At 39.4% G+C, this 13,776-nt stretch overlaps 1 protein-coding gene across 3 annotated transcripts in view; it reads left to right on the forward strand.

Annotated features, from left to right (window-relative positions):
- Window positions 1–2,771: 2,771 nt before the first annotated feature.
- The window catches only part of grid2 (glutamate receptor, ionotropic, delta 2), a 462,370-nt gene continuing 451,365 nt past the window's right edge, over window positions 2,772–13,776 (forward strand). For all 3 annotated transcript variants that reach the window (XR_010525685.1, XM_065247187.1, XM_065247188.1), the window contains exon 1: window positions 2,772–3,467. Coding sequence is in view for 2 of the 3 variants with exons in the window: in XM_065247187.1 (XP_065103259.1) it covers window positions 3,380–3,467 (88 nt within the window). In the remaining variant the exon portion in view is untranslated. The remainder of the gene's footprint in view (window positions 3,468–13,776) is intronic.

The following is a 13,776-nucleotide window of genomic DNA, read 5'->3' on the forward strand; positions in this document are numbered from 1 at the left end:
CCTCTTTGTAGTACCTTAAAGGTGGGGTGCATGATCTGTGAAAGCCAATGTTGACATTTGAAATCAAACAAACACACCCCTACCGAGGCGTCATGCCCATTCAAACTGAGGGAGGCACGTGCCCCCTTGTTTTTTTTTTTAGCCGAATTGATTATGCATGCAACCTCAAAATCAAAGAAGCGTCCTTTAATCTGTTATTTTTCTTTTAATCTGTTTAATATGCACAATATTATCAATTCTGTGCTGCATCCTTGTCACTTTTCGAAGATTTTCGCAGTTTTGATCGTGTTACATTACTTTATTCTGGCTCAGACGGCATTAGCGTCTGAGCGCGCTCACAGACTCTTTGCTGTTGCTGCTGCATTTTGCTATCTGAGGAATTAAAACGTGTAAGAAACGCTCACAACATTTCCCAACCCCAGTACGGTAATGTGCAGTTAACCTCCTCTGTGTAAAAAATGTTTGGTTTAAAATGTGATAGTCTCGACGTTATAGTAACGTAGATTTCTAGATTCATCTTGGCACAACGCCAAAGTTCGTTAGAGTTCACGGGGCGCGGAATCACACATGCTCACATATGAGGTAAAATTTGATGCAATACAAAATTAAAAAAAATTTAAATCATCCTTGAACATTAAAATCAATCACATGGCTAGCTTATGTCATTTTCATTGTTTATATACTTTATGGATTTAAATTTACATTAATTTTATGGGATAATGCAGTTTTTGTGCAAAATGCATTAATGACACAGTTGCAACAACAATTGATTTATTAAAGGTAGGGTAACACATTTAGAAAAATGCTAACGGTAGCCGCCTAGCAATGAAATCCCGATCCCACCCTCAAGTCAAATCGCCATCCAAAGTCACGCCTCTTTCCAAACACACGAACACGCACAGATCAGACGGTCACGTCTCATGTCTCATTCACCAGTACAAAGTGAATAACACTTCCAAAATAACCAACATAAACAACTGGTTTACATCAGATTTAGTTTAAGCACACGTTCGGTTGTGTAGACGTAGTAACTATATCGTTATGCTAATCCGTAAACGAACACAAATTTCATAAGCAACACAATGTTTCATCAAAGTAGAATATCTGAATCCATCTCAATACAAACATATCGCGTACCTACCTTACCAAAATAAACAGTGCAACGACCCATTCAGACCCTTTGCCTCCTGTAGCTGTTTGCATCTCGTGGTAAAGCAGTAAAGTTACCGATGTTAATTTGGGTTTTTGCTCTTGCTGATCCAGGCAGTTTTTGCTGTTGTTGTTATAAAAGATGCATTTAGTTTTGTTGCTCCTGTGTAGTTTGTCAATTCAGCAGAAAGGTTTGGTGTTCTCGCTGTTTACAGACAGAGCGCACGTGAACGCGCCGATGACGTATGGTGTCTGCTTGGACTCGCTGCGCGTTGGGAATTTAAATTACGCTTACGTATGAGGGACAAAAAACGAAACGTCCGTTCGGACCGAAATCTATGATTTGTTGAAAATTTTTTGGTCCTACGCCTTTCACAGATGACATACATTTTTACAAATACATTTAAACAACTTAACACAGTGATTGCTTTCAGGATGTGAGGAGACTTTTAACCAGCATAACTAAAAATGTTTCAGGATCAAATATGTTACCCTACCTTTAAAACTTAAATAAAACATGCCGTTTCAGATGTCAATATGATACCAATATGTCATTATTCCAATTGAATACTATTTGATATGAAAGTTAGCCAACACTTTTATTTTGGAGGTTTTTGCATGAAAGCAGTAGTGTTCAGATTGTTAGAAATGTAAGTGCCATGGAAAAGACTGAAAGCTCTATAATATTTAGTTTGATTGCTGTGAGCTGTGCACACTGTGCCCCCTTAAAAAAATTGGTGCATGACGCCCCTGCACCCCTATCCCAATAGAATCTGGACCTTCTTTTGAGAGATTCCCCACACATATGCAACCCAGGCAACGATGTTGGCTAGTAGACATGCCCCTTACTGCTGATTGGCTACAAGTGTGTTTTGCCATTCGGTCCGGTTTTTCAAAAATCATGCACCCCGCCTTTAAATTTAAAAAATTTAAGTGTGGTTATCTGCTGGAATGCCAGCTCAAAACATTTCATGTAAGTAGAACAGTCAACACATCACCTAAAGGGTGACAGATTCACAAAAAGAGAATTGAATACGGTAGGTACAAATACAAATACAATTGTGCACATTTAAACACAAAGGTTCTTCACAGCGATGCCATAGAAGAACCATTTTCTGGTTCCTCAAAGAACCATTCAGTCAAAGGTTCTTAGACAAACTCTTTTCACCATAAGAAAAAGTTAAAGGTTCTTTATGGAACCGTTCAGTCAGAAATTGTTATTTTATGGCATCATAAAAACATTTTATTTGTAAGAGTGTGCATTAAACAACTTTTATTTACCTGTCTATTTGTAGATAACTTTCAGCATAGATGGGCCATTATGCTTTCAGACAGAGCTGAGTACAAAGCCACTTTGTGTCTGTAAGCAAATTGACTTTAAATGTAAATGATTTCGGAAATGTAAATACACATCACTTTCTAACTACTTGGCATCTCTTTAGAAAAGCTTGACAGTAGTTGCCCACTAAATGATTGTTATTTGCCGGACAAGGGAGGAGCCAGAGTTACAGATAAGCCCTCTCCATTATCATGAAACTACCCCCGCCCACTCTGTGGATCTCTCTCTCTCTCTCAATCTCTCTCTCTCTCTCTCTCTCTCTCTCTCTCTCTCTCTCCTCCGTTCTGTGTTAATTCAGTTGTGGACAGCGCCGGGTGCTGATGCTGCTGCCCGTGTAGTCGCATCTATCCTGGGGGCCTCCTCCCACTCATCACAGCTCGACAATCCGCATACAGAGCCGTTCATCCTGTGTCGCAGAAAAGTCATGTCTCTCTGCAGTACTGCATCGGAATAAGGGCACAGAGAAAGCAGATCTACTTCACTTACATTTTAACTGAAATAGCAGCGACGTTCGTGGTTGCGAGTGGAAAAACCTTTGCTTTCTGCATCAGCGCGAGAGGAAGTTATGTTCATTTTTGACGCTGCTGTGAAATGCGTCGTGTTTAGCGCAAGCCCGATTTAATCGGGTAAAGAGAAGATACAGTACCTGAGACAGATTTTAACTTGGTCTTCTGGTGATTTGGATTGCCTGGAGTGCGTTTACCTGAGATCCCGAGCATCAGGATGTTTTGACGCCTGCTGGAAATCTCCAAACGGGTTACCGAAGACTTCGTCTCCTCCAAGGCGCATTTAAAGCATCGGCAGAGACGAGCAGCCTCTCTGCACGGGATTTAAAAGTATCGTCGCTCAGGCGTTTTTCTGTACCTGTAAGGAGAATAGATTTTAACAGAGATGAAAGTTTTCCCGGCAGTATTGTTTGTGATCACGTTTTGGAGTCTGGAGTGGGCGCCAGTGCTTCCCGATTCAATTATTCACATCGGTAAGTTCAAATCTGTGGTTTCTCAGTGTATCCTTTCCTACATGATTGTGTTGTTTCAACGTGAAAACAAAACCAGTGGTGCAAATGATACACATATTGACAAATAGCGGTATGTCAGAAGATCAAACGAATGTCTATCAGAAATGAATTTAGTTTTTCATGGGCTGAGTTACGCATTATAATGAATGCAAATAAAATATGCATTTGACTTCAAATGATGATGAGATTGTGACCACAATATCGTCAGGTTAGACTATGAGATGAATATCTCCATCTGTTCCCATCAATGCGTCCATTATGTGCCCTGGCTGAGAACAGGTGGTTTGAGCAAAAACGATTCCTCACGACGCATTGCATGCACTCCATTACATTAGCTACGACATCGTTTGATCGAGCAAAAACTTGTATTGGAATAAATGCTCAGTGTTTCCAAATCTCTGTATAAGGATGAGAAGAAAAGCGCGAGGATGGAGATGGAAGGAAGGATGGGGCATGCGTGCTTGTTTTAGAGATGGGCATATACGTGGACTGGCACTGAGATCGGATAAGGTCTAAGAGGTGTTAAATCAGTGCTGTTAAAAGAGAGGGTTCTTCTCACTGTGTGGAGGGTGCTGGGGATTGGCACGGTTGAAATTGGCGTGAGAGCATGCGCGTGTTTAATTTAATTAAGGCAGATTGATACACTAAACAAATAAATATGCTGCGTGCCGCATGCATTTCTGGCAGGATGACATGGCGCGTAACTTAAAGTTGGTGAAATACGAAGTCACGCATTTAAAAACCTCCCAAAATGATTCATTATCACATGACAACAGATAAAAGAAATGGCTGGAGTGGATATACAAATGATGGGTTTGAAGAGACCGGACTGTGCTGGCACAAATGAACGCGTTGCGTCCAGTACGCCTGTCGCACCAGTTGAAGCATGCACCATTCATTAATGTGAATGCATGCGCCAACAATTTCCCGAACAAAACGCCACGGGCAAAGGTGAACTTTTTAGAAGCATTAACATCAACTAAACAGTTGGGCTATGAGGCATTCAGGTTAGGATATTTCATTTAAATCCCCCCCTTTTTTGTAAATATAAATGTATAAAATGTACTGTGTGAATATCTTAAATTACTAAAATTCATTTATTTTCCACAGTTTCCCTAATATAATATTTGGAATACAAATCTGAATAGGCTATGTATTTATGTTCGCATATTATGCAATGTAACCTGTGCTGTTTTCTCGATGTCTCAAGACAGTTTTTTATAATAATCATTTTCTGCAATAGCTCCATGAGAAACTGACGTCACTTGGGACCGTAAACGACGCCGTTTAGAGGCGAGACGACTGATGAAGGTGTTTTATCACACGCGCTTGAGTTGATTGCAGAGGAGCCTTATAATGATTTGCACACGAGTGAAGAGTCTCGCGCGCCGTGCGCTGCATCGCAATGCCGCAGCTCCCGTCAGGACTCCATTCAGAAAGTCACAGTGATTTATGCCTGTGGAAAGCCTACAGTTCCCAGCATTATGTGGGTGCTCAATTGGCACCCTCCTCGGTCGGGATGCACCCTTAAGTACCAACCCAGTACCAAGAGAGACGGTTTTGTTAAAGCTCTAAAGTTGGTTCCAGTATGAAGATTAATGATTGGGTAATTATTGCCAACATTTCCCCAAATTATGTTCACAAAAACAGTGCACACGTTTGGTTTGGCAACTAGTTTAAGTGAAATTTTTTTAACAAGGTTCTGCTATCCCCACCTAGTGGTTAGGATTCCATTCCCAAACTTTGGTTCTGTTGTTTTTGGAACCTTATGTTTGTGTGCGCGCTCCTCCAAGCAGTTTCATTATCATTTTTACATTTCCTTTTCAGTTACTGTAAATGCACTTTTTAAGCTTGAATTGGTTTCGGAGCACTGCATAAATATTTAATGAAATACACTACCTGTTTCAATTTAATTAAGTCTACTAAAGCACTGCATGTCAGCAATAGCAAACTAGATTTTGTCCATTACTGTTTTATCCACGAATCGGCCTCATTCTCAGAAAGATTTGACATATTGGGAGCACATCTGTAGCACTGAGGGGATATCACAATACTCATCACTGACAGTGTATGTTTTCGGCTGGCCTTAAACTTTCTTGTAATGTAGGTTGCATGCATGACAACAATTATTGCACAACTGCAAATGAAAGAAGAATATCAAAGCTGGTGGACGGGAATCAGATCATTATCTCTTTTCATTGCGCAGTCATGGTCCGTTACTCGTTAAATTCCAAAGCCAGAGGAAATTGTAGCATATAATCCTGAGCTGTGCTTGGTAGGTGGGCCAGATGGGTAGTGCCATTGCTGTTTCTATTTTTGGACCGAACTGCAATGGCCTCCATCCCAAGAACAAGAAGATAATGAGATATGGAAGCCTGGAAACTATCTTTCATAGGGTTGCTTAATCTCTCTCCGTCCTTCTTTGTAGTCGTACGGTGAAAAAGCAGGGGTAATGAGTAGCTGTGCTTGTAAGGTCTTGTAATTACACGCAGTGCATTGAGATGTGTTTTGTTTTGATTGGATAGCTGTATTGTGCCTGCTCAGGTGTTGTAACGGATAATGAAAAGTTGAAACACTAGAGATGGAAGGGTTTTGCTGTGATAATGGCCAGGGTTATTATTGTGGCATTAGAAGATGAATACCTTATAGCAATATTTGACAGATGAACTGGTGCATTGTCGATCAATGACGGGCTTGAGTAATTAATCCCACGATTATGTGACTCGACTGTTTATTTCAACTCTCGAAAGAGTGATTATATCGAAAGGCCGACAAAGGTGTGACAAAATAAGGTTTGAAATCTTGGGGTGCCATTTCCAACATTTACAGTACTCTGGAATTTGTCCCAGGTCCATTAGGGACCTCTTGATCTTTTATGCTTCTAGTCTAAATCACTGCTCCTTGCTTCACAAGAACCCTGCAAAGATGATTTAGACTTCGGGCGTCCCTGACATCTGTAAAATGATACTGCCACTTCTTCAGTATCTCTTTTAGTCCTGCAGAATTACAGTGTCATATGAAAGATTATCATGAGTGACAACAGCACTGGCTTTTCAGTCTCTCTTCTCTGCAGTTGCTCCTATCAGACTCGCAGTCTCAGGACAACTCATGTATCATAGTCCAGTCCAGAGAGAGCACACAGCTTAACGTGCCGTAACAAAAGACAAGTTTGTTTGTTAACGGCAGTTTGGGTTTTTCCCACATGCATCTTTCAGAGTTTCAAAGCTGTGTATTTTTTCTCATATCTCCATATCTGCTCAAAAATGTCTATGCTATCTTCGCTATGCTACAATTTTTTGTGTATATTAAGTCTATTTATTGTATTGCACATCTATCCCTCTATCTATCTATCTATCTATCTATCTATCTATCTATCTATCTATCTATCTATCTATCTATCTATCTATCTATCTATCTATCTATCTATCTATCTATCTATCTATACCTTTTAAAAAATTCCTAATATGTACCATTTTGGTATACTTTCAGGTAATGGTATAGCTCTCTAAAGTATCAATATGCACCTTTAAGGTACAAAAGTGTACTTTTTTAAAACATCCTTTCGTGCCTTCGTGTAGTTTTATTTCTGAGAATGTCATATACCGTGCGTTCCTGTAGCTCAATTGGTATAGAGAATTGTAATGGTAGTGCAACATAAAAGATTGTGGGTTCAATCCTAGGGGAAAACACAAAACTGATAATGTAAACCTTGTGCACTATAGTATCTGCTTAATGCATATGCATACGTATAAAATGTATGTTTACTTCATGGAAACAACTGAGAACTCCATAAACTTCCCTTAGCTATAAATGAGCAACATCTGTGCATTTCCATTATTGTTTCTTTGGATTTCTCCGCTGTCTCTTTGAATAGGCTGCAATGTTGAGACGCAGAGTAATTTCCTGTGTGTTTAGTAAACAGGCTCTCAGTCAACTGAAACGCAGCGCTACGTTGTACATGTCAATCAAACCTTCCTGCAGGCGTTATGGTTTGTTGCAGTGTGGCAATTACAATACATGCGTTTAAAAAAGTGTTTTGATTTTCTAACCGCTACTCTATCATCCATTATATTCCCATGTAGAAGCAGCGCTCGTATTGTATTAACGTCAGCTGAACATAAAAACAGTACAAAAGTATGGGTGGCTCCTGACTAACAAATGCTGATACTCCAGGAAAGATGCTTTATCCATCTTAAAAAATTCAGTCAAACATCAGTCTTCCTATAAACAAGCAGTCATGGCTTACTCTACTGCTCAGTGTAGCCACCTTTTGAAAGGAGCGAGTCCCCTTTGAGAAGTTATGTGTCTGATCTCGCTTGCTTTTACAAAAGAAGCCTTGGGCCTCTTTTCTTTGACTTCTCTCTCCGGCTATGTATCCTTTTCTTTCTCTCTTTCTTCCTACCTGCTAGCTTGGCCCTCTTCAATAGGTTTCTGCTCTGATGTGCTTTGAAAGCGTGTGAGAAGTTTGGGTGATGCATTCTTTACCATACTTACAGTCAGTCTCCTGTAGGAGGCAGTAGAGAGGTTGCAGTTGCGTCAAATGCATTTTTATTATGTAGTGAATCATTTGCAAGAAGCCCTTTGCAGAATGAAATCTTTCAGTGTGTACTGCAGAGAAGATACAGTAGGTTCCTTCTATTTTACATGCAAATATATTATTTACAGCTGGCCATAGAGATTTTTGTCTCAAGCAATTCACCACAATTTACTATTTCTTTTAAATAAGACAAAAAGGGACTCACATGTGACAATTGTTAGACACAGAGTATAAATCAATGCTATTAATGTGGATAGCATTGTTAAAATGTGTGTTTCACATAGCTCAATCATAAAGTATTGCATTAGCAGCACAAAAGGACATGGGTTCAAATCACACATGATGAATAAAAATGTATATTCTATAATGTAAGGTAAGTCACCTTGGATAAAAGCATCTGCTAAATGATTTCTTTCTGAAAGCACATGTGGAAATACAAAGACTTTTCCCAGAAGTCTGTTTCAATTGGATGCCCCTCTCTTGTTTGTACACCCTCAGAAAAAAGGTACAAGAAGGTACAAAAGTTGTGCCGTACTTTTTCAAAAATTACACGTTTTGTACTTAAAAGGTGCATATTGATACCTCAAAGGTACACACTGATACCTTACGTACTGGTACCTACATACAGTATCTGTACCATAATGATACACACAGTATTAGGACCTTTTTAAAAGGTACCGTAACTTTTGTATCTTTTTTTCTGAGAGTGTATAAAAGTCGTCATCCAACAAAATACAAATAGGGTGGCAGTGTAGCTAGGTGAATAGTACTGTTGCCTTACACCAAAAAAAGGATTGAGCCTGCATAAGGAGGACTTTCTGTGTGGAGATTGCATGTTGACCCTTTGTAAGTTTACTCTGGTTTACAACACATCCAGCTTAGGTAAATTGGAGATGTCAAAGTGTGTCAGTAGAGTAGTCAATTTGTGTATAGATTGACATGTTTAACATAGATTAACAGTTTTTTTGCCATGAATATAGCCATAGATGCTCAAATGGTGTTTAAAGGGACACTCCACTTTTTTTTGAAAATATGCTCCCCTAGAGTTAAACATTTGATTCTTACCGTTTTGGAATCCATTCAGCCTATCTCCGGGTCTGGCAGTATACCACTTTTACAGTAGCATAGCTTAATGCTGCATTTACACCAGCCGCGGTAGAGGCGTAAAGCGCGAGTAACTTTCAATGTTAAGTCAATGTGAAGACACATTGACGTGCGTCTGGAGTTCTCGCGGTGCGGATGAGGCGTTTGGCAGAAGACGCGATTCCATGCCATTAGCGAACTAGACGCGCGAATGAGGTGGAATCGTGTCTTCCACGCCGCGTCTGGAGGTCTCATCCGTGCCTTCACATTGACTTACCATTGAATTGAGCGCCTGCCGTGGTACACGCGGTACCCGCGAATGGTAGTTTTTGTGCATTTTGCGTTTGACGCGAATTTGCGGGTGACGCCCGAGTTGAAAAATTTGAACTTTGGTGGAATTTCGCGCCGCGTTAACCAATCAGGAGCCTGCTTGCTGCTGTGGCAGCAGTCCTGCCCGGAGTTACTCATTCAACCTGAAGGCTTGATATTGTCCGTTAGCAGTCACCCGGAGCCATACCATACGACACAAGTTCTTATTTCTATAGAGACAGGAATAAAAAGGACCTCGCTTGAAAGAGTGTCAGTGAGGACTTCGGGCAACCTGGTAAGTTGTAATACACATTTCATCTTTGAGTCACGTGACGTTTATCGACCTGCGCCTTTTATTTTCCCCCTATAGTAAGGTTACCAAATACAAACCAGTAACTCTCCCGATAAATGCACAATCAACATCAGTCATCTTGCAAACAGACAACCGCATAGCACTTGCCCCTCCCACAAGAAGCGGATTTTGCCTCTGACGTGCGTCAAATGCTTGCCTTTTCCGTGCGTCTACCTCAATCTAGACGCGCAAATGCATTCAAACTGTTTAAGCGGCAAACTAGGCACGACAGATGCGATTTTGACGCCTGAAACACGGTTGGTGTAAGCACAGCATAACACAATCCATAGAATCTGATTAGACCTTAGCATCGTGCCTAAAATAATAACAAAAGAGTTTTGATATTTTTCCTATTTAAAACTTGACTCTTCTGTAGTTACATTGTGTACTAATACCGACGGAAAATGAAAAGTTGCGATTTTCTAGGCCGATATGGCTAGGAACTATACTCTCATTCTGGCGTAATTATCAAAGACTTTGCTGCTGTAACATGGCTGCAGGAGGCGCAATCATATTACGCAGTTCCCGAAAATAGTTACCTGCTATTGAAAAATTCTAAGGGGACTATTTTCGGCTGCTGCGTCATATCATTGTGCCTTCTGCAGCCATGTTACAGCAGCAAAGTCCTTGATTATTACGCCAGAATGAGAGTATACTGTAGTTCCTAGCCATATCACAACTGTTCTGTCGGTCTTAGTACACTATGTAACTACAGAAGAGTCAAGTTTTAAATAGGAAAAATATTGAAACTCTTTGGTTATTTTTTAGTGCGATGCTAATGGTCTAATCAGATTCAATAGATGGTGCTAAGCTATGCTAAAAGTGCTAGCGTCAGACCCGGAGATCAGCTGAATGGATTCCAAAACAGTAAGAATCAAATGTTTAACTCTAGGTGAGCTGGAAAATGAGTGTCCCTTTAAGTAATAAATAATGCATACATATACATACATACAAATATTTTCAAATGTGTCATTTAATAGATTTTGCAGCCATACCTATGCAAATGCCTTATTCAGTTACTCCATTCTAAGCATTAGTAATGTAAATCTTAAAAAAGTTAATCTTTAAATCCTCTTTGAAATAAGCCTGCTCTTAAGCGTGTGGATATTTTGTTTGGTCTCACTAATTCCTCTAAATTTTGACCATGAAATGAAATCACTATCTTTGTTCTCACTTAAAGTCAATTCTCTAGTTATCACTGCAGACCTTACGTCTCATTATTTTTGAGACCTCCACTTAGGTCAGTAAATGAGAAGAAAAGAGTTCCAAAATGAAAACACACACATGCACAAATTATTGTCAGAAAAGCCAAAAGCAGTAGCATCTCCAAAGTAATTGTGTCAAGACTGGACCGAATAAGAAGTGAGATGCAATTTAGGTGTGCAGATGTGATTTTGTTTTTAATATATTATATCATGTGTGTTTATCTGGAGCAACCAGGAAATGGAAAACAGGATGTATTGTAGATGAACCAAAACAACAGGAATAGAGTTGTTTAAAATGTAGTTGTTTGTGTGCCTCCATAGCACTAAAAGGTTTGAAACCGCTGTACATTCATGCTGAGAAAATGGAAAGCAGTGGGATGTTGCTTCTAGACACTAATGTTGGATAATAGGGCTTTGTTCCAATAGGCAAGACTGCATCAGTTTCTGTGTTTGGAGCCTAGCCAGCAAAGAGACGAGCTAAAACACTGATCTCAGACTCTTGGAGATTCTGCACTTTTGTTGGTTCGTAATGTTTCTCTTGGGACAACATCCATTTCAATTTAATGCACCATGAAAAGAGGATAAACTTAAACCTTTAGTGTACCAGAGAGGAAAAAACACGTTGTGTGAGGTAACCGAGCAGTCTTTAACTTAGTTCTTCATTAATATTACTATTGACAGCTTCTTGTAATTTATAAGGTGCAAAAATTGTTTCTCTGTTGGCTACAGGAGCGAGATGAATGCATGGCAATCTGGCACTTCTAAACATTAAATTGATTTACAGTAGGACTGTCACTAAAACTTTGTCAATTACAACCAGTAAGGGTGCACCTTGCATTTGCTCTAAGCTATTTTTTTTATTTAATCAGTAATTTAAATTTAAATCAAGTTATCATTAAGCTAATGTTTCTCATGTTCCAGTTTAATAAGATAAGCTCTTGGATCAAAAACAACAACAAAAAATGAGCATAAAAATACAGAAACATTTTTCCTCACACATATAAAAGACGTATATAGGTCCAGATTCTATTGGGGTAGGGGCGTGTATGTTTAGGTGATTTCAATATTGTCTTAGTTTCAAACATTGTGCACTCTGCCTTAAAGTAAGCAATAAGGTACGAGAGACTGTACTGTATCATGGAGTAAGTCACAGCTAAAAGACGTTGTAAGGCACCACCCAAGCCAAGTCTATTGCAACCTATTAAGGAGTGACTTATTCATAAAAGAGCATAAGCCTTACATACCTTTTGTACACCATTTACTGTAAATAAAACACAGCTATTGACCAATCACAATCAAGAACTGGAACTAACCATTTTATAAGTAAGGGATAATGTAGAGGCAGCCGGTAGTTATCGGGAAATAAGCCCCGACAGTGGGATTCGCGTCGGGTCTTGTATCACACTGAAGGGGCTTATTTCGCGATAACTACAGGCTGCCTCTACATTATCCCGCTTATTACACGGCTACTTGCCACATAAGAAAAAAACTGGACATGAATATGAATTTGACAGATTTTATTGGCATATTTGTTTTAAATTAACATTTTTATCCTTCCGCGAAACTTTGCACAGATGCATAAAATGATCCTCTGCTTCATACATGTCTGTCTCCATTTTTTCTCTTTTAGCCAGTCTTTGAGAAGTTTTAATGCCCATTCTGTATTTTTGTGTGTGTTGGCTTCGTAGCTGTCATGCTCTATTTTGTCAAGTTCAGTCTCAGTAAGCTCTCTGTGTCTTGTCGTTGTTCGTTCTTCTATCCACTGTTTAAATGTTTTGTTTTTTCCGTACATGTTAAAATTATGGTTGTCCAGTGTTTGTCACAAGATGGCGCCAAACAGTAATCTTTATTGGCGCGGAGCGATTTTAATCGTACAAGTAGTACCGGCTATGCGTTATTACTTTGGAGCGGTTATTTTTTGAAAAGAACGAACCTGCAAATGTCTCAACTGACCAATCAGAATCAAGCATTCCAGAGAGCCGTGTAATAATTTGTCCTAGAATATTTAAAAAGTGGTTAGGTTATATAGACATTTTGTAGGAATTGCAGAATACTTCGCCAATTTCGGAAAGTTTTTTTATGTGTCACGTGTAGACATTGCGTATTATTTGATTTTATGGGCATTTACCCCGGAAAAGCACACCTACAGGTCAATCAGCAGCAGAGCGAGAACAGAGGACGCTATAGTCACACGCCAGCTTTGTTTTATATCAAGACTAAACAATGGCATGAAAGAAGAAGTGTGTTTTTGGATATAATGAGAAGTAAGCCAGCATTATGGAAACAATTGATAAATTTTGTTTATACGGGGTAGCAGCGGAGTTTTGCGTGTGTATGTTTAACGCTGGATTTCGTTGAAAAGTCCCAACCGGGTCATGAGTTGCATGTGGTAAGTAAGACTTCTGTGTTATTTGAACTTGTGCGTAAGTGCATATAATGTAAATTACATGAACATGTAGTGAATCAGTGATTTATCCAGTGTTGTATACAGTGTTGCTTGGCTCGTGACTCCTCCTAGAGCTGATCTGACTTTTATAAATCTGATCAAACTAAAGACTCTTTGGAGATACAGTATGAAGAATGTAATACTACTCTATAGGTACTCAAGATTAACATTAGATATGCAGAAACAGCGTGTGTTATGAAAACATTAAAGAGTCCCTTGTTTTCAACCAAAAGTGGTTTAAATAAGCATATAATTTTAACTTAGAGCTATCTCATACTGCATTAGCACCACTGATTCTCAGCTCCACCTGCTTTAATTACCTCATAGGTCTGCTATTT

The sequence above is a fragment of the Paramisgurnus dabryanus genome, chromosome 11 (genome assembly GCF_030506205.2).
Source record: "Paramisgurnus dabryanus chromosome 11, PD_genome_1.1, whole genome shotgun sequence".
NCBI classification, from domain to species: Eukaryota; Metazoa; Chordata; class Actinopteri; order Cypriniformes; family Cobitidae; genus Paramisgurnus; species Paramisgurnus dabryanus.